Genomic DNA, 22676 nt, shown 5'->3' on the forward strand with positions numbered 1-22676 from the left:
CTCCTCCTACTGAGCAACTTCTGAGTCCAGATCATAAAAATATCATGCACTTCCACCTTGCTCTTTGGGGATGCTCACTCTGGGAACCTAGTGTCCAAGTAATAAGGAAGCTCAAACTAACCCATGTGGAAAGACTATATGGAGAAGCCCTGAGACTGAATAAGAAGAGAGGGAGATGCGAAGTATCTCCCATCTGTCTAGCCCTCTGCTGTTCCGGCTCGAGCCACCATGTGTCTATGACTGCATGAGACCCGGAGACAGAACCACCCAGCCCAGACCTTCCTGAATTCCTGAGGCACAGAAACTATGAAATATAAGAAAATGGTTGTTGTTCTAATCCTCTAAATTACTGGAGTGACTTATTTTTCAGCAATAGTACTCACAACACCTTAGTCAAATTTATCAAGGTAATTTTAGTTTAAGATCAAGTTAAACTCATTAGTTTAAGTTCTAGTTTCACCTCCATATGATACTTGCTTCAAATATATTTGGGAAACTATCATTTTCTTAGATTAACTACATAAATTTGAAGCCAAAGTTGTCATACTTTGTTTTTCCCTTTTCTACAAAACTGAGGAAAACATTATCGGGAACTGGTCCCAGGAAAAAACTAATCTTAAAAGCAAAGTCATCTTCTTAAGAAGAAAGTTATTTAAGCATCATTTACTATAAAAAGACAATCACTGTTAAGGTTTACTTTTCTTTTTTTCCAACATCTTTATTGTAGTATAATTGCTCTACAATGGTGGGTTAGCTTCTGCTGTATAACAAAGTGAATCAGCCATACGTATATACATATCCCCATATGTATATACATATGTATAACAAAGTGAATCAGCCATACGTATATACATATCCCCATATCCCCTCCCTCTTGCATCTCCCTCCCACCCCTCTAGGTGGTCACAAAGCACGGAGCTGATCTCCCTGTGCCATGCAGCTGCTTCCCACTAGCTATCTATTTTACATTTGGTAGTGTATATATGTCCATGTCACTCTCTCACTTTGTCCCAGCTTACCCTTCCCCCTTCCCGTGTCCTCAAGTCCATTCTCTACGTCTGCATCTTTATTCCTGTCCTGACCCCAGGTTCTTCAAAACATTCTTTTTCTTGTTTTAAAGATTCCATATATATGTTAGCGTATGGTATTTGTTTTTCTCCTTCTGACTTACTTCACTCTGTATGACAGACTCAAGGTCCATCCACTTCACTACAAATAACTCAATTTCGTTTCTTTTTATGCCTGAGTAATATTCCATTGTATATATGTGCCACATCTTCTTTATCCATTCATCTGTTGATGGACACTTAGGTTGGTCCCATGTCCTGGCTATTGTAAATAGAGCTGCAATGAACACTGTGGTACATGACTCTTCTTGAATTATGGTTTTCTCAGGGTATATGCCAGGTAGTGGGATTGCTGGGTCGTACGGTAGTTCTATTTTTAGTTTTTTAAGGAACCTCCATACTGTTCTCCATAGTGGCTGTATCAATTTATATTCCCACCAACAGTGTAAGAGGGTCCCTTTTCTCCACATCCTCTCCAGCATTTATTGTTTGTAGATTTTTTGATGATGGCCATTCTGACTGGTGGGAGGTGATACCTCATTGTAGATTTGATTTGCATTTCTCTAATGATTAGTGATGTTGTGCATCCTTTCATGTGTTTGTTGGCAATCTGTATGTCTTCTTGGGAGAAATGTCTATTTAGGTCTTCTGCCCAATTTTGGATTGGATTGTTTGTTTTTTTGACATTGAGCTGCTTGTATATTTTGGAGACTAATCCTTTGTTAGTTGCTTCGTTTGCAAATATTTTCTCCCATTCTGAGGGTTGTCTTTTGGTCTTGTTTATGGTTTCCTTTGCTGTGCAAAAGCTTTTCAGTTTCATTAGGTCCCATTTGTTTATTTTTGTTTTTATTTCCCTTTCTCTAGGAGGTGGGTCACAAAGGATCTTGCTGTGATTTATGTCATACAGTGTTCTGCCTATGATTTCCTCTAAGAGTTTTATAGTATCTGGCCTTACATTTAGGTCTTTAATCCATTTTGAGTTTATTTTTGTGTATGGTGTTAGGGAGTGTTCTAATTTCATTCTTTTACATGTAGCTGTACAGTTTTCCCAGCACCACTTATTGAAGAGGCTGTCTTCTCTCCATTGTATACTCTTGCCTCCTATATAAAAAATAAGGTGATCATATGTGCGTGGGTTTATCTCTGGGCTTTCTATACCGTTCCACTGATCTATATTTCTGTTTTTGTGCCAGTACCATATCGTCTTGATTACTGTAGCTTTGTAGTACAGTCTGAAGTCAGGGAGCCTGATTCCTCCAGCTCCGTTTTTCTTTCTCAAGATTGTTTTGGCTATTCGGGGTCTTTTGTTCTTTCCATACAAATTGTGAAATTTTTTGTTCTAGTTCTGTGAACAATGTCATTTGTAGTTTGACAGGGATTGCACTGAATCTGTAGATTGCTTTGGTTAGTATAGTCACTTTCACAATGTTGATTCTTCCAATACAAGAACATGGTATATCTCTCCATCTGTCTGTATCGTCTTTAATCTTTTATCAGTGTCTCATAGTTTTCTGCATACAGGTCTTTTGTCTCCTCTTCTTTTTGTTACAATGGGAAATGGGAGTGTTTCCTTAATTTCTCTTTCAGATTTTTCATTGTTAGTGTATAGGAATGCAAGAGATTTCTGTGCATTAATTCTGTATCCTGCTACTTTACCAAATTCATTGATTAGCTCTAGTAGTTTTCGGGTAGCATCTTTAGGATTCTCTATGTATAGCATCATGTAATCTGCAAACAGTGACAGTTTTACTTCTTCTTTTCTGATTTGGATTCCTTTTATTTCTTTTTCTTCTCTGGTTGCTGTGGCTAAAACTTGAATAATGGTGGTGAGAGGGGACAACCTTGATTTTTTCCTGATCTTAGTGGAAATGGTTTCAGTTTTTCACAATTGAGAATGATGTTGGCTGTGGGTCTGTCATATATGGCCTTTATTATGTTGAGGTAAGTTCCTTCTATGCCTACTTTCTGGAGGGTTTTATCATAAATGGGTGTTGAATTTTGTTGAAAGCTTTTTCTGCATCTATTGAGATGATCATATGGTTTTTCTCCTTCAGTTTGTTAATGTGGTTTATCACATTGATTGATTTCCATATATTGAAGAATCCTTGCATTCCTGGGATAAACCCCACTTGATCATGGTGTATGATCCTTTTAATGTGCTGTTGGATTCTGTATGCTAGTATTTTGTTGAGGATTTCTGCATCTATGTTCATCGGTGATATTGGCCTGTATTCTTTTTTTTGTGACATCTTTGTCTGGTTTTGGTATCAGGGTGATGGTGGCCTCACAGAATGAATTTGGGAGTGTTCCTCCCTCTGCTATATTTTGGAAGAGTTTGAGAAGGATAGGTGTTATCTCTTCTCTAAATATTTGATGGAATTCGCCTGTGAAGCCATCTGGTCCTGGGCTTTTGTTTGTTGGAAGATTTTTAATCACAGTTTCAATTTCAGTGCTTGTGATTGGTCTGTTTATATTTTCTATTTCTTCCTGGTTCAGTCTCGGTGAAGGTTGTGCTTTTCTAAGAATTTGTCCATTTCTTCCAGGTTGTCCACTTTATTGGCATATAGGTGCTTGCAGTAATCTCCCATGATCCTTTGTATTTCTGCAGTGACAGTTGTTACTTCTCCTTTTTCATTTCTAATTCTGTTGCTTATAGTCTTCTCCCTTTTTTTTCTTGATGAGTGTGGCTAAAGGTTTATCAATTTTGTTTATCTTCTCAGAGAACCATCTTTAATTTTATTGATCTCTGCTGTCATTTCCTTTTCATTTATTTATGATCTGATCTTTATGATCTCTTTCCTTCTGCTAACTTTGGGGGTTTTTTGTTCTTCTTTCTCTAATTGCTTTAGGTGTAAGGTTAGGTTATTTGAGATTTTTCTTGTTTCTTGAGGTAGGATTGTATTGCTATAAACTTCCCTCTTAGAACTGCTTTTGCTGCATCCCATAGGTTTTGGGTCGTCATGTTTTCAATGTCATTTGTTTCTAGGTATTTTTTGATTTTCTCTTTGATTTCTTCACTGATCTCTTGGTTATTTAGTAGTGTACTGTTTGGCCTCCATGTGTTTGTATTTTTTTACAGTTTTTTTTCCTGTAACTGATATCTAGTCTTATAGCGTTGTGGTCAGAAGATACCTGATACGATTTCAATTTTCTCAAATTTACCAAGGCTTGATTTGTGACCGAAGATATGATGTACCCTGGAGAATGTTCCGTGAGCACTTGAGAAAAAGTATTCTGCTGGTTTTGGATGGAATATCCTAGAAATATCAATTAAGTCCATCTTGTTTAATGTGTCATTTAAAGCTTGTGTTTCCTTATTTATTTTCCATTGGATGATCTGTCCATTGGTGAAAGTGGGGTGTTAAACGTCCCCTACTATTATTGTGTTACTGTTGATTTCCCCTTTTATGGCTGTTAGCATTTGCCTTATGTATTGAGGTGCTCCTATGTTGGGTGCATAAATATTTACAATTGTTATATCTTCTTCTTGGATTGATCCCTTGATCATTATGTAGTGTTCTTCTTTGTCTCTTGTAACAGTCTTTAAAGTCTATTTTGTCTGATATGAGAATTGCTACTCCAGCTTTCTTTTGATTTCCATTTGCATGGAATATCTTTTTCCATCCCCTCACTTTCAGTCTGTATGTGTCCCTAGGTCCGAAATGGGTCTCTTGTAGACAGCATATATACGAGTCTTGTTTTTGTATCCATTCAGCCAGTGTATGTCTTTTGGTTGGAGCATTTAATCTATTTACATTAAAGGCAGTTATCAATGTGTATGTTCCTATACAATTTTCTTAATTGTCTTGGGTTTGTTATTGTAGGTCTTTTCCTTGTGTTTCCTGCCTAGAGAAATTCCTTTAGCATTTGTTGTAAAGCTGGTTTGGTGGTGCTGAATTCTCTTAGCTTTTGCTTGTCTGTAAAGGCTTTAATTTCTCGTCAAATCCGAATGATATCATTGCTGGGTAGAGTAATCTTGGTTGTAGGTTTTTTCCTTTCATCTCTTTAAGTATGTCCTGCAGCACCCTTCTGGACTGCAGAGTTTCTGCTGAAAGATCAGCTGTTAACCTTATGGGGATTCCCTTGTATGTTATTTGTTGCTTTTCCCTTGCTGCTTTTAATATTTTTTCTTTGTATTTAATTTTTGATAGTTTGATTAGTACATGTCTTGCTGTGTTCTCCTTGGATGTATCCTGTATGGGACTATCTGTGCTTCCTGGACTTGACTATTTCCTTTCCCACATTAGGTAAGTTTTCAAGTATAATCTCTTCAAATATTTTCTCAGTCCCTTTTTCTCTTCTTCTTCTGGGACCCCTATAATTCGAATGTTGGTGCGTTTAATGCTGTCCCAGAGGTCTCTGAGGCTGTCCTCAATTCTTTTCTTTTTTCTTTATTCTGCTCTGTGGTAGTTATTTCTACTATTTTATCTTTCAGGTCACTTATCTGTTCTGCTGCCTCAGTTATTCTGCTATTGATTCCTTCTAGAGAATTTTTAATTTCATTCACTGTGCTGTTCATCATTGTCTGTTTGCTCTTGAGTTCTTCTAGGTCCTTGTTACAGGTCTCTTGTAATTTTCTCCATTCTATTTCCAAGATTTTGGATCATCTTTACTATCATTACTCTGAATTCCTTTTTCAGGTAGACTGCCTATTTCCTCTTCATTTGTTTGGTTGGGTGGGGTTTTACCTTGCTCCTTCATCTGCTGTGTGTTTCTCTTTTTTGTTTAACTTACTGTGTTTGGGGGGTGTTTGCAGGCTGCAGGTTCATAGTTCCTGTTGTTTTTGGTGTCTGCCCCTAGTCGGTAAGGTTGGTTCAGTGGGTTGTGTAGGCTTCCTGGTGGAGGGGACTGGTGCCTGTGTTCTGGTGGATGAGGCTGGATCTTGCCTTTCTGGTGGGTAGGATCGCGTCTAGTGGTGTTTTTTGGGGTCTGTGAACTTAGCATGATTTCAGGCAGCCTCTCTGCTAATGGGTGGGGTTGTGTTCCTGTCTTGCTAGTTGTTTGGCATGGGGTGTCCAGCACTAGAGGTTGTTGGCCGTTGAGTGGAGGTGTGTCTTAGCGTTGAGACGAAGACCTCTGGGAGGGCTCTTGCCAACTGATATTATGTGGGGCCGGGAGGTCTCTGGTGAACCAATGTCCTGAACTCGACTCTTCCACCTCAGAGGCTCAGGCCTGACAGCTTGCTAGAGCACTAAGACCCTGTCAGCCACATGGCAGGAGAAGGTGGGCCATGAGTTGGGTGTCAGCCACTGCCCAGTTGTAGCTCTGTCACAGCTGTCTCCAAAGGTCACCCAGATACATTGGGTTATTCCACCATTCCTCAGAGCTTGCACATGCCTGTCTGGGATTTGTAGATGTCCTCCTGATACTCTTCATTGAAATACCTTGCATTCATGGTGGTGAGAGATATGCTAATAGTGTTGGTTCTCTTCAGTTCAGAGACTGGGACAGTCTGAGCCTTCATGTGGCCAAGTCAGGAGCAGCTGGCCAATGGTCCCAAAGTGATAACATGTCAGATTCCAAAAAGGCTTTCTGCAGCGCCCGAGCAGTAGTCCCAAGCAGCTGCTCAGCTGGAGCACTCTGACTGGGGAACTCGGTGGGACCCTCAAACGAGGATTTCTGCCGGCCATAGTGCCTAACTTGCCCACCCAGGCAAGGAGCTGAGGAGAGCATCTTTCGGCCCCATCTCACCAGAGGAGCGGACACCTGGTTAAGGTTTACTTTTAATAGGTACTGTCCTCTCAACGTAGGCAGCCAGGTACTTGATTGTATGGATATTATTACTCAAGAACAAAGAATTAAGGCAAAGGCTATTAAAATTTTCTCTCACTTACTGCATTTGGGGCAGCAAGAGATAAGGTGTTTCTTAAGAAGCAAGGATAAGACTGGCTGTTTTACTACTGGGCCCTAAGCAGGTAGATTAGAGAATATTCAGCAGAAGATGCACACACAGTCTGAATGTCCTCAATTCTAAGAGACGATCATTGGAAGAGGCCTCTGCTTTTAGCCCTGCATCACGTGGCAGGTCCTAACTCTTTAACACATAAGGGTGATGAATGACAACTATTCCCAGTCTAGTTGATCTCATGTCACATGCCTCTGTAGTTAGGAATGTTGCTAAGGTGGTGCCAAATGAAATCCTTCCATTGTTCCCACCTCTTTCAGAAAATCAAGGCTTTAGATGAAGAATTAACAGTTTCTCACTACAAAGGGCTGTAGTTTTGCCAAATCTCCTTTTCTATAGAAGTAGAATATGGCAGAGTCACTCACTCATCATATACACTATCATTCTTAGTTTACTGCTAATTTGCAAATCTATACTAATACTTCTCAGTGGAATCCTCCCTTTTTTCCCTTATCAAATTGCTTTGGAAAATAGTATTTCTAAAACAGTACTCTCAAGATTCCCTTTACACCTTTTATTAAAAAAATTATCTAAACCAGGGATCAGGAAACTTTTTCTTAAAGGGTCAGACAGTAAATATTTTAGGCCTGTGGGGCCATAAGGTCTCTGCAGAAACTACTCAGCTCTGCTGCTGTGTTCAACAAGCAGCCATAGGCAATAAATAAACGAGTGAGGCTGCGTTCCAGTAAAACTTTACTTACAAAACTGGTAGCTGGCTGTAGTTTGCTGACCCCTGGAAACAACTTGAATTCTTTTGGAAATAAAAATTATTTTTACTAAAGATTTTTTTCCTGAAATATTGACACTAAGCTTTACTAAAGAGAAATCTAGTATTATGAGAACGGGGGGGGGGAAAACTAGTTTATGGTGAAGAGGTCACTTATACTCATCAGTGCAATGGTATGTCTATAAACTTCCCTCCACATTTGTATTAAAATTAAAAAAAAAATCAAATCTTACTTGGACTTTTTTCTCCCTTCTGCTCTTGATTCTTCATTTTTAAAAGCATAGTTTCACTAACCAATGTACAGTCCATGTCCACTGTCTCTCCTCCTGCTAATCTTGACTGACTGCCATCCTGAATAAATATTTAAAAATTCAAAATTTTAACAATCATTCCTTTATGTCCTAATATTTACTTTTTTGGGGGGGTGGGGTAAAATATACATAACATAAATGTTACCATTTTCATCATTTTTAAGTGTACACTTACATTTCAGTAGCATTAAGTAATATTTACCTTTACCCTTTAGGAATATAGATACATTTAGGTTTAAATGCCTATAAACCATTTTTAGCTTTGATATACAAGCATCATCTCTCAAGCCTAGGAAAAGGACTGCTGCCAAGCATGAGAGAACTATGCGTTACCACGATCCCTGGAGCTTCCTTTCTTCCCTAATCTGCTTCACAGAAATGAACATCAATGTACACTAAGAACAAAAGTTCACAAGTCAAATTTGATTTCTTAATGGATATTTATTATTACTCTAGCAACTGTTACATACTTTATTAATATGCTACCAAGTGAAAGAGAACTTCTCAAACTATGAAGAACCTAAATACAAACCAAAAAATTTATTTCTGCTATGAATTTTAATGAAAAAATACACAGTATTTAAAAAAATTAGCCAACTGGGAAAAATGAAATTTTTTTCTTGAAGGTAGATTATTTTAAGTTAATCTTTTGATAAAAAAATAAAACTATTTAAAATATGTAATTAGCATTTTACATTATTTTAAAACTATATTTTTCAGCAAAGTTCTCTAAAGTCAGAAAGTATTATTATTATTATTACACTTTCAAAAATACCATAATGTTGGCATAATAAGTGTTATTATTTCATAGTTTTCTGAATAAATACATGAAGGCTGTAAGAGGTATGTGATTCCCTCAAGGTCATAGAGTGAGTCAGGACAGCAGGGTGACTAACAATACACTAGAATAACCACATGGGCTTTGGTTCTATTTTCTAACTTACCTTTGTATCTACTACAGTAATATCCATTTTATACTGAGAAAGATCTGCTCCTGGATCTATACTCCACTGGATGTTTTCAAAGGATACATCTTAGATAAGGAGAAAAAAATGCACAAATAAAAACAAAGTTTTAAAATTCTCATCACTTTAAAACATTATGGGACCCACAGAATGAGAAAAGTTTTGCAAGTCATATGTCTGATAAAGGACTTGTACCTAGGATATATAAAGAACTGTCACAACTCAATAATAAGGCAATTACTTCAATTAAGAATAAGCAAAGGACCTGAAGAGACAGTCCTTCAAAGAAGATATACAACTGGCCAATAAGTACATGAAAAGATGCGCAACATCATTAGCCATCAGGGAAAGGCAAATCAAAACCACAACTGAGATATAACTTCACACCCACAGGATGGCTAGAATCAAAAAGACAGACAGTAACAAGTGTTGGTGAGAATGTGGAGAAACTGGAACCCTCAAAATGTGAAGAAATTGGAACCCTCACATGCTGCTGGTGGGAATGTAAAATGTTGTAGCTCCTTTGGAAGAAAGTTAGATAGTTCCTCAAAAGGTTAAACACAGAGTTAGCACATGCAAATGTTTACAGATATACACGTAAATGCAAAGAAAAGGACAGGCTATCTATGGGTGAGGAACAAGGTTTGGACGATAAATTTCTACTTTTTATATTTTTAAAATCTGTATAGTTTAAATTTTTTAAAGCTTTCTTTTTGTAAAGAAAATAAGAAACAACTACATAGAACAGGTAAATCTATAAAATCACCTATAGAAAGTAGGTATTAAAGATGTCAATTTATTTTTTCAAAAAGCAGGAAAATCACATGTAAAGTGAAACCAATAAGAATTGTGCTATAAACACAGAAACACACAGGGATAAGATATTTTTTCTGAAAATAATTCAGTCTATCCAAAGAATGTACATAATATATTACAATACTCAAAGTCATTAAAAAAGAGTAGAAATGCTATTTATAGTGTACATACCTTGGTTGTTTTGTGGAGACTTTGTTTTAGCAATTCTACATGGATTTAACTGAAGAACTGATGCAAGTTCACATGCTCCATGGACTGACCTGGTTTTTATTTTTATAGGCTCACGAGAACCAGCACCCTAAAACAGAAAGAATTATTAGCATCTAGGAGAAATCACAACAACCATTTTAATCAAAATCCTTGAACATTTAACACAAACCTTCATGTCATCAAAAAGATTCTCTGTCTCCAAACTTTCACGTGGACGTAGAGGGATTTTAAAGATAGAATTTTCTTCCTTTATTTGTAACAGTGTTTTATTATCTGGAGATTTATTCAAGGACTGGAGGAGGGACTCCTGTAAGCTGCTGGGCTCTTCTGGGGAATCTCTGGTTAACCCACAGCTCCCACTCAAGGCCTTACGGCTTGAGGAAGAGCCCTTTGGAACAGGCTTCAAAACCTCATAGAGAGTCACTTGCCTAAATCCGATTTTAGAGTTCTCACTTCCTTGGCTTTTCTCTTGACGCTGAATAGCTGAAAATCGATCAGACAGATCCAGAGGTTTATCCATCACATAGTCTCCATTCATGTAAGAATGACTATCCGGTGGAAAAGGAAAAGCATTTTCTTTATCAAAGGAGGCTTGGGGGCAGCTTACTTCATCCTCACTTTCTTCCTCGATTTTCTTCCTTTTGGTTCGGCCTCCCAGTGATTTCAGGGGTACCACATGTTTATCTTTATCAGTAACAGTATCTTTAATGTGATCAATACTATCCTGCTCACTTGTATTTTTATTTATAAGCATCTGCTTATTAGAAGATGACTGGTTAGTGATCTTCTTCACTTCAGCCCCAATATTATGATGTGTGAAAAGGGCACCATCTTCAGATTTTAATCTAGGTTTCTCTGATCTAGAATTAGAAGTGTTGCTGAAAGGCATTGTTTTCAGATGGTTTTTTTTCCCAGTCTCTAAAAGAGAAGGGGACAAACTTGTATTCAAACCTAAACTACTTTTCACATTAGAGGTAGCTCCAAATACAGGAGATGATACCCGAGTAGTCAATTCTTCTTGAGGAGGAGGCTTTGAATTAGAATCTGAAAATCTAAAAAAATAAAGGGTGGTAAAGCTTTTTTCCTATTAAAGAAATAAGGTAAAAATTAAAAGACAAGCATAATGAGAAAACTTTTAATAATATACAATTATTAATAGTAAGGTCTTATCCACATCTCAGACGCAGACCATTAACCAAAATTTAAGATACAATATAGTTGCTGGCTTCTCTTTATTTGGCTGACAAAAAGCAGAGGGAAATGATACAGCAAACCTATCTCAATACAATGATATTCCTATCTATAAATATTTTCCTAAGTAACTTAAATAAATTCACTATATAATAAAATCATATTTTAGTAAATCCCACTGGGGACCCAAATTCTTTTGCTGTTACGAAATCTTATCATGAGTAACTCCAAGAAACAAAATTCTTATACTACAGAATTGAACATAACTCAAGACCCAGACTGCCTGTAGCAGAGGAGACAGCTGTGGCAGTAGAAAGAGCATTAGGGTTAAGTTTGAAGACGTGGAATGGCTAAGAGCTCTGACTCTCATACTTAATAGCTGTGTGGTCTTAAAAAGACATTTAGCCTTTGTGAAGCTGCATTTTTGTTGACTGTAAAAAATGGGGGTAATAAAACCTACTTTAATGAGTTACTATGATGACAAATTAAATGTGATATATGTATCTAATACTGAAAGCTCTTTTAAAAAGCAAAGTACCACATAAATATAGGTACTGTTAGTTAAGGGATGTTCTGAAATTAGTAAAAACAAGATGTATCCCAATCTTGGAAGCTCATCTGAACTAATAATGGATTTCATAAAATGTCCAGTTTTTGAAAATACAAACCCAGAAGGGATGATTGGATCTTTAAAGGAGATAAGGCTGGGACCTCTTAAGTACTCCTTGATAGAAGTACAGAAAGAATCTAAAAGTAATATCCATCTCTCTACATTAACACAAAAAACCCTCAATTGGTCATAAACTGGGGAAAATATTTTTTTAAGTAAAAATTAATACAACCAGAATAACAAACTGAGGGAGAGAAATAGTTTAAATATATGGAACTCACTGTAATGGAATTTCATCGACAGTTTGTAAGTTTTTACCGAAGTGCCCCAAATTACCTTAAACTATCTTCACTATTTCTTCTAGATTCCTCAAAAGGTTTTTTGTGATCTCCTTCCAGACAGTGGTAGAGCTCATCACCAAGAGGGCTCATAGGACCTCGAGATTCCTTCAATAATAAAATATAAAGTACATAAATACAATGGAAGATTACTAATTCTCTCTTTGTTTTTTTGGCCGTGCCACACAGCATGTGGGATCTTAGTTCCCTGACCAGGGATCAAACCCGTGCCCCCTGCAGTGGAAGCGTGGTGTCTTAACCACTGGACTGCCAGGGTAGTCCCAAGATTATTTATTCTTAAAAAGGAATGAAATACTGATACACGTTATGATGTGGATGAGGCTCAGTGAAAGACGCCAGGCTCAAAAGCCACATATATGATCCCATTTATATATGAATTATTCAGAATAGGTAAATTCATAAGGACAGAAAGCAGACTGGTGGTTGCCAATTCCAAAAAACAAGATTAGTTAGATTAGTTAGAGGAAGGGAAGAGAGATGACTGATCATACTTATAGGAGACAAATTTAAAAGGATGCTTTAGAGAGCCGTGCTTCCCGAACTTTAACATGCATACAAATCAACTGAGGATCTTGTGAAAATATAAGTTCTCTTTCAGTAGGTCTGGGGTTAGGTTTGAGATTTTCTATCTCTAACAAATTTCCAAGGATGCAAATGCTGTCGGCCTGTGGATCACACTTTGAGCAGCAGGTCTTTAGAGATCAGTTCCCTTACTAGATTTGGTGTCTAAACTACTGACTTGCCAGGTTTATGGGCAGGACGGAATTAAAAACCATTAAAACATTTAAAGTTCAAAGGGTAAAAACTACCCACTATCACTTGAAGAGAGATTTAAAACTAGAAAGGACCAAAAAAAAAAAAAAATTCAAATGCAGTGAAAAACCAATTCAACGGTTTGAATATACATTTACATATATTAAATGTATATTCAATATATACATTTACTGACTAAAGCAAAAGAATAGTTTTAAAGCTGTACCAAAATGAAACTTCCCTAAGATTGAAGAATTCAAGGTTTCCATTTTTTAGGGATCAATTAAGAAAAAGAGTAAATGTGTCTGATGGAAGGAAGAACTAAAACAACAAAATCATGGGGTCAATTTCTGACTCAATTCCTAAAGATTTGGTCTAATTGGACTGGCATTTATAAGGACAAAGATGAATTAAAGGATCTATAGTAGACCCAAGAATTCAGACTATCTTCCAAATCAAAGCCTGGTTTAAAGGATGTTGAAAAGATCCAATAAATTCTGAAATCAACCTAAAGGTTTAAGACTTCTCTTAAAGTCTTCTCTTGGTTGGAATAGGGTAGGAAGGAGAGGGGGAGAGGGAAGACGGTTGCTAAATCCTCTAAGTCATATAAATTTTGATTCAACCCACAACCTATATCTCCCAAGAATTCTAAAGATTCTAGATTTCTGCGACTGCCTGGGGTGAATAATATAAATGGGCTTTTCTAGTCACATCAATTTTTGTTCTAGGCCTTTATCCAATAATCTTTGGATAAAATAATTTTTCTCTTGCTCAATTCTCGAAAAACTGACCTCAAAAGACACTAATTAACTCATATTATCACCAAAGTAAACAATTACTTACAGACTCATCTTGAACACTAAGTCCAAGTGTTTCAGCAACAACTGTAGCTAAATTATCAGGAGGATAACTGCTTTTTCCATGTGTATCTAAGTTTTAAAAAAAACAAAACAAATTATACAATTGTAGAAACTAGACGTATGAAAAAATACGTAAAAGGAAAGAAAAAGCTCAAAGGACCACTTTACAAAATGGCACTGAACAATTTTTAAAATTCTACGTAAAGTCCAAAATATCTACTATAAATTGCAGTAAGTTGCAGGTATCTAGCCAAACTTTTTCAGCTAGTTTTCTATTTTTCCTAAATGAATTGAATGTTAACAAGTAGATTATTTTTCTTATTTCCACTGGAAAAAAATCATAAAAAACATATAATTAAATGGAGTTCTTGTGATACAAGACACAGCATGAATATCAAACCGTATTTATATAGTAACCTTTCATGAAAACACTTTCATGAGAGTTTCACTTCATGAAAACTCTCACAGTGCAGAGAGATTTTCAGCATTGCATAATTTTCAAGTTTTAAGCTAACACAACATATTTATACAGAATTCACCTGTGTTCAAATATTTTATAAAGTTTTATGTATACAGTGTTTCAACAAGTCAACAAGTATTTATGTAGCACATACTAGGTTTCAGGCATTGTGCTACGAAGAGAAAAGGTTGTTGTCCTCGAGGAGCTTATGGGCTGCTATAGTTGAAAGGTATAAAGAAAATTGCAATAAAATGTGATAAACATTAAAGGTACACAAAAGGCGTCATTAAACACAGAGCAAGGACTCCTAAGTCTGCCTTGAGAAAACAAGGAAAGCTCACCAAGTGTTGACTAAGCTGACCCTTGAGAGAAAAAGGAATTAAACTGGGCTGGGGGCAGAGAGGATTCTAGGTATGTGGAAGGTGTGATATGTGAAATGAAACTGCATGTTGAGGCAACTACATGTGGTTCAACTGCTGGAAATCAAAGTGCAAAAGCTAAAATGGTAGTTAGGACATGAGCGCAGACAGGTTGATAAGGGATCAGATTATGCTAAAGAATTTAAAATTTATCCTGTAGACAATGAAGAGATAGTCAAGGGTTTTTTAATGGAGGACAGATGCAACATTTGGGCTAAAAAGGTGATTCAGACAGGCTGACAGAACAAGAAGCGCTCACTAATAGGCAACGGGACTAATTAGATTACTAAAAGAGTCTCATGAGAGATGCTGATGGCCCAAGCTAGTATCATGTGGGTGCAGAAGAATGTGCATGACAGATGTGTAGGAGGTGCAATCAATAAGACTTGGAGACTGTTTACATGTGAGAGTTGAAGAAGCAGGAATCTAAGATGATTCGAAGTTTTCTGATTTAGGTAACTCAGAGAGGTATGTAAACTGTCATTCACTGAGACTGTAAATAAAAGGATAAGCAGGTTTGACAAGAAAGTCTCACTTTGGACATGCTGAAGTGTAAGGATATCCAGGTATAGATGTTCAATAGCAGGCAGATACATCAGTTTGGAATTCAAGAGAAAAGTCTTGGAAAGAGATAGATTTGGAATTTATTATCATATAGGTGGTAGCAGAATACTAACTCTAAGTGAAGATTCCTCCAGAAAAGAAAATGAGAGAAGACTAGGCCAAGGATCATATATACTGGGGACAGTGACATTTAAAAGACAGATGGAGAAAGAATAGCCAGTAATGGAAGGTGAAAAATGAACAGTAAGTAAGAGAATCAGGAGAGTGGCACCACTTCAAGAAAAAGTGTGTGCAATGTCAAATGTCATAGAAAGGTCAAGTAAGATAAAGACTGGTAAGCATTCACTAGATTTAACAACCAGGAGGTCTCTGATGACTACTGCCAAGCAGTTCCAATGTAATGAGTGAGAGAAGAGAGTGTGAGGATGTGTCCCCTTTTCTCCCCCTTCCTCTCCCTCTTTTCCGCCCCCCTTCCTCCCTTCCCCTGCACCCCTTTTTCTTCCTGGAGTGAATGGGAGTTGACAGAAAGGAGAAATTGAGCACAGACTGCTTTTTCAGCTTTGAAGAGAAGCTCTAGCTGAGAGTAGAGACAATTAAGAGGGGGTTATTTTAAAAGACAAAAGATAACATGTATCTTTATGTTGAAAAGAAAGAACCTGCAGAGAAACTGGAGATACAGGATGAGAACAACTGATGGAGTAAAGTTCTGGCAGCAGCAGAAGGAAATGGGCTCCCAAGTGCTGAGAAGCAAGGTTCTGACACAGTCTAACATCCCCTGCAGCCTTTGCCTGACTGTCTGTCTATACACATGCACACAAACATACATACACTAATATAAAAAATTTGTAGCTTTCAGAGTATAGGCTCTGATTTTACTAATTTTACTAATATAAAATGAGTAAGTGATTAACCATGGCCAGTCCTCCCAGTTTTGCTCTGCATTTCATCTCCTCTCACTTTTTCAAGGATCTAGCAATTGTTCCCTCTTTCTCCAGAATTACTCATTTCTCTCTTTACAAGATCATTCCATCAGCATAAAGACATGCTGAATATGCTATAATAGTCCATCTTTTAAAATCCTCCCTGGACCCATGTTTCTCTTTAGCCACTGTCCGTTCTCCCTTCTCCCTTCACCACAAAAAGGCCCTGAAGGACTTGTTCACAAGTGCTCCTTCCGGTTCTCTTGAACATGATAGTCTAGTTGATCACCTCTACACTTTAACAACTCTCATTAAGAGTTAAACACTCAGTGATCCCCAGGGGACCAAATCCAACGGTCAATACTCAGTCTTCATCTTCTGCGACCTATCAGCACTGTTCTCCACAGTGACCACTCCGTCCTTTCTCTTTTGGTTTAAAGGACGCCACTTTATCTTGGTTCTCCTATCTCACTGGCAGCTCCTTCTCTGGCTACTTGGTTGTTCCTCATTTTCACAATCTCTATATCATCATCCCAACAGCTGCGATACTGCCTCCGAGGAAGTGAAAATGGTTCTTGGGGGGCAAAAAAATATTTTTATGTATGAGACACAGATACACATACACTCAATACAGTATATCTGCAGTATTAAAATCTCATGGGGGAAGTGATGCAGGGGGGCGGTGGGGTGTCTAAAAAGGCCACGTGGGAGTGATAATAAAAAATAGCTGAGAATCGCTCCTTTACGTAATGGAGTGCCTCAGGGCTAAGTACTGGAACTTCCTCTCTTTCCCATCTTCACTCACTTGCTTGGCTAGCCATCCAGTCTCATGGCTTCAGACACCACCTACATGCTAACAGCTTCCATTTGTATCTCTGTGTTAGACTTCTCTACATTCACACCCACCTACCCATCCAAAATCTTTACCTGAATGTCTACCCGGCATCTGAAAACAAAATATTCTCAAAACCAAACCCCTACCCTCAGCCACCCTGCAAACCTCCTGCTCCCAGTTGCTTAGCAAATAGCAACTCTAAAGAACAGAGGTGCCCAAACCAATCTCCCTTTCCCTCACTCTGCCCCAGCCACACAGGGCTCCTAAATGTTCCTCAGTCAAACCAAAGAACACCCCCACCTCAAGGCCTTTGTGCTTACTGACTTCTCCACCTGGAATGCCCTTGCCCCAGAAATCAACACGACTCACTTGCTTCCCTCAGTCTCTGCTCAAATGTTGCTTTTAAAGTGAGGCTTTCTAATATCTCTTCTTACCCTGCTTTTTCTTCAGAGCCCCTGATCCATCTAACATATATTTATTTTCTCTCTTCCCCAACTAGATTGTAAGCTCTATGAGGTTAAAGATTTTGTTTTGTTTAGTGCCCGGTATACATTAGGCATCCAAATATTTATTGAATGAATGAGTAAACCACAGTAAAGCCTTATTTACTTAAAATTACTAGCAATTGTAATTAATGTGGATAGGGATATTAATATGAATTAATAACAGGATAACATTACTTTCCAATATGAAAAGGACTGCTAAACAACAAATAATACAAACAAAATTATACGGAAAATATTTTAAAACGTTGTCTAATTCAGACGGTCACTCTTGTACACCAATTTTAAACTTATAAAGTAATCTCAGTATCTTGCTTACTAGCCACTGGAGCTTGACTCTGATCGCAAGTGTCAGCTACTAGAATTTCACGTTCATTATGTTTATGTGGTGGATGAGTTGAAGACTTTGGTATTTTTCTCAATTCTAAGGGAAAAAAGAAGAGAGATTACACATAAACAATCATGAAAAATGATAAGCCAATACAAATCTATCTTTAAATGCACTAGAAGTGCATTTTATTCACGTAACTTTAATATTCTAAAAAGGTTATTCCTTTAGTTTCACTGAGAAACAAAGTTGGTAGTTAGGACAGTGGGGTAGAGAGGACTGGAACAGATAAATTCTTCTGACCTAAGCCTTCTAGAGTTGTAATATTTTAATGTATCTTTTCCTTGTGTATCATTGCAAATCAGTAGGTTCATTTGAAATGAATATTGCATCATACAGCTTTTTCAATCTTTGTTTTAGAGTTTTCATTTTCTGGAAGGAAAGCTGAAACATGCTTTATCAGAAATCATTCCACTATTTAAGGGTTTAATTCAAAGAAAACCAAAAGAAGGACAAAGTAAAGGGAAATAGACTTTTACTAATTATAACTAGAAATTATCATTAAAAAGCAGTATACATGTAAAAATAAATAAGCATGGATGGTTAGAAAGAGAAAAGGAGTAACTAGTCATTAAATTAGTTTTAACATAATTTGCATGGCTCAAAAGCGTATTTTAAAAGCAGAATTTCATATTCCAAGTAAAAATGATCAGAACAAGATTAAAATTGACAAAGTTTTAAATAGTTACAGGTTATTCTCATACAATGAAAAAATAAACCAAGAGCATTTTACTAGATACAAAAGACGACTTTTCCTAAAAAAGAAAATTGCTGTGATTTGCTTTTCTGGATATTCTTTCAGATGGATTTAAACATGATCTAAATTATGCCGATGCTTATCTGTAGTGATTCATGTTCTATCTGATACCAGACAAAAAGGCCCACAAATGTTCATTCTAAATCCATGATCTTACATTTTAATTTAGCTCCTAATTACGTGTAAGATTTTTAACAGTTCTTTTGTTTTCCACTAGATGGTGATGCAAGCTCATATAAAATGGGGGAAAACTGTCAATTTTCCAGTATCAAAGATTAAGATCTACTGTTTCTTTAAAAGGCATAGCTACTGTCAACAATTTATTTGCATTAGAAAAATATCTCTAAGACTGTGTATACTCCTTTCCCTCGAGTGCTTTCCTTGTTACAAACAGTTTAGGTTAAGATGAAAGTTTTAAAAATATTTACTTTTAGATTAATATTAAAAGGAATAAGCACTGTATCACATCACAGGATAAATTTCAGGACTACATGAAAAGGTATTTCCAAAGCATTTAGCAGAAATGGTCAACTGGCTTGGAATTAGAAATATGCCACTGACAAGCCACGAAGTAGATACATTATAAAGCCATTTCTTGATTTACCACCAAACGCTACATATTATAAAAAATAAAAATAGCTAGTTAAAGCGTTGGTGGGAGTAGCTGTGGATAAGACTTGGAAACTACAATAGTTTAGAGCCAGGAAGATCTATATTTGAATTTTGACTCATCTACTTACTTGACAGGTTACTTAACCCCTCTAGATGAGCAAATCTTTCCTCATCTATAAAACGAAGGTGCTAGTAGCTACCTCAAACCTGTCATGAGGATTAAAACACAGTAATAATGTATTCAAATCAGCAAAATAACCAGCACACAGTAGGTGGAACTTAATGTTAGGATATCTCCTCTTCCCATGTATCCTACTCAGATATATACACATAGGAATAGTTTTTAAATAAAAAGAAAACTATTCACTACCTTTGTAAAATGCTGAGTGTTTACATATTCAGATGAGCAACACACGTCTATACATAATACGGGCAGTAGATGCCTTCCCAGTCACTTCACTAATGGAAGTTAAACTTACAGTTGTAACGTAAGTTACCTGAAAAATGACTATCTTCCTAACAATAGATGAATACTTCTTTTTCAACAGAACCAGGTAACTAAACTACAACTCCAATCCTTACCCTGTGCACACCCAGAGTGCTCCAGTTTAGTATGTGTTTGTTCTACGTATCGGACGTGGAGGTTCTCCTTCCTTCGTAGTCGGTTAGCGCCAGAAAATGAAAAGGTTGTTATTGGTGAATCTGGAATAACATCTTCCTCAGTTTCAAGATCGGTTGATTGATGTGGTTGATCATTCCTAGAGGAAAATAAGGACAACCGAATGAAAATTAGTTTGATAAATATTTATTAAAACAACTAGCACATGGTATGAGTGACAGCAGAACACAGGTATGAAGCCGTAAGAGATATAATTCCTTGCATCTGATGTTCCAAGTCTAAATACAAGGATTAGAGAAATACTCACATGACTGGAGTACCAGGTGGGGAATATTACTGTGAGAAGTGAAGTAGAAAGTGTAGTTGGTGGTACTTGAGGTGAAATTAAAAGAATTTCAAATGGCAGAGAAAATCAGCAGAGGATCCTCCAAGTTTGAGTTAAAGGCAGGCAGTACTGTGTACCTGTGTTAGAGAAAGACAAGCCGGAACTACATGAAGGAGAGCCTCGACTAAGTGTGCACATAATTTAGAAAGCAAGAGGAAAGGAATGAAGGTTTTAGAGAATGGAAGTAATGTGACAATCTAGCAGCAAGAGTGTGCAAGATTGACTGGGACAGAAAGAAAGGAAGTAGTGGCTGTTATAGTTCAGGCAGGAGCTTCTCTGGGTTTGAACTGGAATTCTGAAGATATGTATGGAAAGGAAGGGACCAGTGTTAAACACTCTGGCAACAGAATCAACAAGACTTGGCAAATGACAAATTCAGGGTGATAAATAATACTAACACTGGTAACACCAACATTTGTTGCAGGTTTACACTAGCAGGCACTGTTCAAAGTGTTACCTGTATCAGTTTAAGTATAAGGTATTATCATTATTACTCTCATTTTACAAACAGAAAATACAGATACAGAGGTTAAGTCACTTACTAAAATAAAATAGGAAGGGCTTCCCTGGTGGTGCAGTGCTTAAGAATCCGCCTGCCAATGCAGGGGACATGGGTTCAAGCCCTGGTCTGGGAAGATCCCACACGCTACAGAGCAACTAAGCACGTGCACCACAACTACTGAGTCTGTGCTCTAGAACCTGTGAGCCACAACTACTGAAGCCCAAGCGCCTAGAGCCCATGCTCTGCAACAAGAGAAGCCACCACAATGAGAAGCCTGTGCACCACAATGAAGAGCAGCCCCCGCTCAACGCAACTAGAGAAAGCCCACGCACAGCAAAGAAGACCCAATGCAGCCAAAAATAAATAAATAAATTTATAAAAAATAAAATAAAATAAAAACGTTTAACAGAAGCAGGATCTAGACCCTGGCAGCCAGACTCCCAGGACAACACTGTTATCCTTGGTATAGACCATGGGGCTGATGACTGACTACAAGTAGGACTCAGACTTTGAATTTCTACTTCTGCTTCTATCCACGCTTCACTGTCAGTACTCTCAACACATCAGTCAGAATAGTCTTATTAAAACTTACATCATATCATGTCACTCTTCTGATTAAAACCTGCCACATCTCCCCACTTCACTGAAAACACAAGCCAAGCTCCTTATAATGATTGATCTGATCATCCCCCTCCCCCATGACCCGACTCCTCTCATATTACATTCTACTCCAGCCACCCTCGCTTCCCCAGGCTCCTCAAACACACCAGGCACACCCCTACTTTACGTTCTTTGCTCCAGCTGTTCCATCTGCTTGGAATGCTCATCCCCAGATATCACATGGCTAACTGCCTCATCTTCTTCAAGTGTTTGCCTTCTCATCAATGCCTGCCTTGAACATGCTATTTAAAACTGCAACCCCCTTCCCACACCCTAGTACTCTGGTTCCTTGTTATTCTGCTATTACTTTATCCATAGCAGTTACTGCTTTCTAACATAGTACATAATTGATTTGTCTATTGCTCACCAGCCAGAAAGTAAGCTCTAAGAGGATAAGGATCTTTTTGGTTCATTGATACATCACAAGTGTCTGCAATAGTGGGTACTTGGTACATGCCCAATAAATATTTATTGAATGAATGAATATGAGAGGTTCCCAGATTTCACTAGAAAAATAAATTTGTGCTGATCTAGGCATATGTTCTTGCCCAATTCAATTCAGGCCCGAAGGCACCTAAAGACTGGGTTTGGACTGAATTGTGGGTATTGAGCAAAATAAAGTTAATTCACTTTAACTCAACTGCCTTTCCCATGTCAAGCCATCACTGACCTTATTTGCCACCAATTTTTATCAGTCTGTCAGGCATTTAGGCTTTACATGACAAAACCAGTCTGTCCTAATATACTCATATCAGTTTGTAATACTACATATTTCAAACAAAGAATAATGAGATTTTTATAAATTATGACCAACAGAGATTTTTTTTAATTAAAAGAGATTAATTTTTCCTAATGGATTTGTATCTTAATTTCCTAGATAATATCAATATTTTTTGTGGTCTATAATCCTATATACTGAGTAAAATCTTTAGGGCTAATATCTAATCTCTACCTACAATTCTACCATCTTATTCTGGAAAAAACAAAGTAAACTAAAGTCATACGAGAAACCTTTACAAATTAATGGAGTATGAAATCTATCTGACCTCACTTTAATTAATCACATCACAGGCTACCTGCCTATTAGTCATAAAAATTCAACCTGAAACATGAATGAGTCATGAGAAGAAACTGATTTCCTGGCAGAGCCAATCTAGAAGTAGCTGGGATCACAAAAGGAAAAAACATACATACAAAAGGAAAAAACATACACACACACACACACACATACACACACACACACACACACACACACACACACACACACACACACACACA

General features: G+C 37.3%; 1 protein-coding gene across 3 annotated transcripts in view; it reads right to left on the reverse strand.

Annotated features, from left to right (window-relative positions):
- The window catches only part of RBBP8 (RB binding protein 8, endonuclease), a 95565-nt gene that overhangs the window by 13971 nt on the left and 58918 nt on the right, over nucleotides 1-22676 (reverse strand). For all 3 annotated transcript variants that reach the window (XM_029227259.1, XM_029227268.1, XM_029227276.1), the window contains exons 8-15: nucleotides 19815-19990; nucleotides 17795-17899; nucleotides 13758-13843; nucleotides 12139-12248; nucleotides 10171-11053; nucleotides 9963-10089; nucleotides 8955-9043; nucleotides 7933-8050 (exon numbers count right to left, since the gene is read on the reverse strand). In XM_029227259.1, coding sequence (XP_029083092.1) covers nucleotides 7933-8050; nucleotides 8955-9043; nucleotides 9963-10089; nucleotides 10171-11053; nucleotides 12139-12248; nucleotides 13758-13843; nucleotides 17795-17899; nucleotides 19815-19990 — 1694 coding nt within the window. The remainder of the gene's footprint in view (nucleotides 1-7932; nucleotides 8051-8954; nucleotides 9044-9962; nucleotides 10090-10170; nucleotides 11054-12138; nucleotides 12249-13757; nucleotides 13844-17794; nucleotides 17900-19814; nucleotides 19991-22676) is intronic.

Source organism: Monodon monoceros, unplaced genomic scaffold, assembly GCF_005190385.1.
Source record: "Monodon monoceros isolate NGI ecotype Baffin Bay Population unplaced genomic scaffold, NGI_Narwhal_1 Super_Scaffold_1, whole genome shotgun sequence".
NCBI classification, from domain to species: Eukaryota; Metazoa; Chordata; class Mammalia; order Artiodactyla; family Monodontidae; genus Monodon; species Monodon monoceros.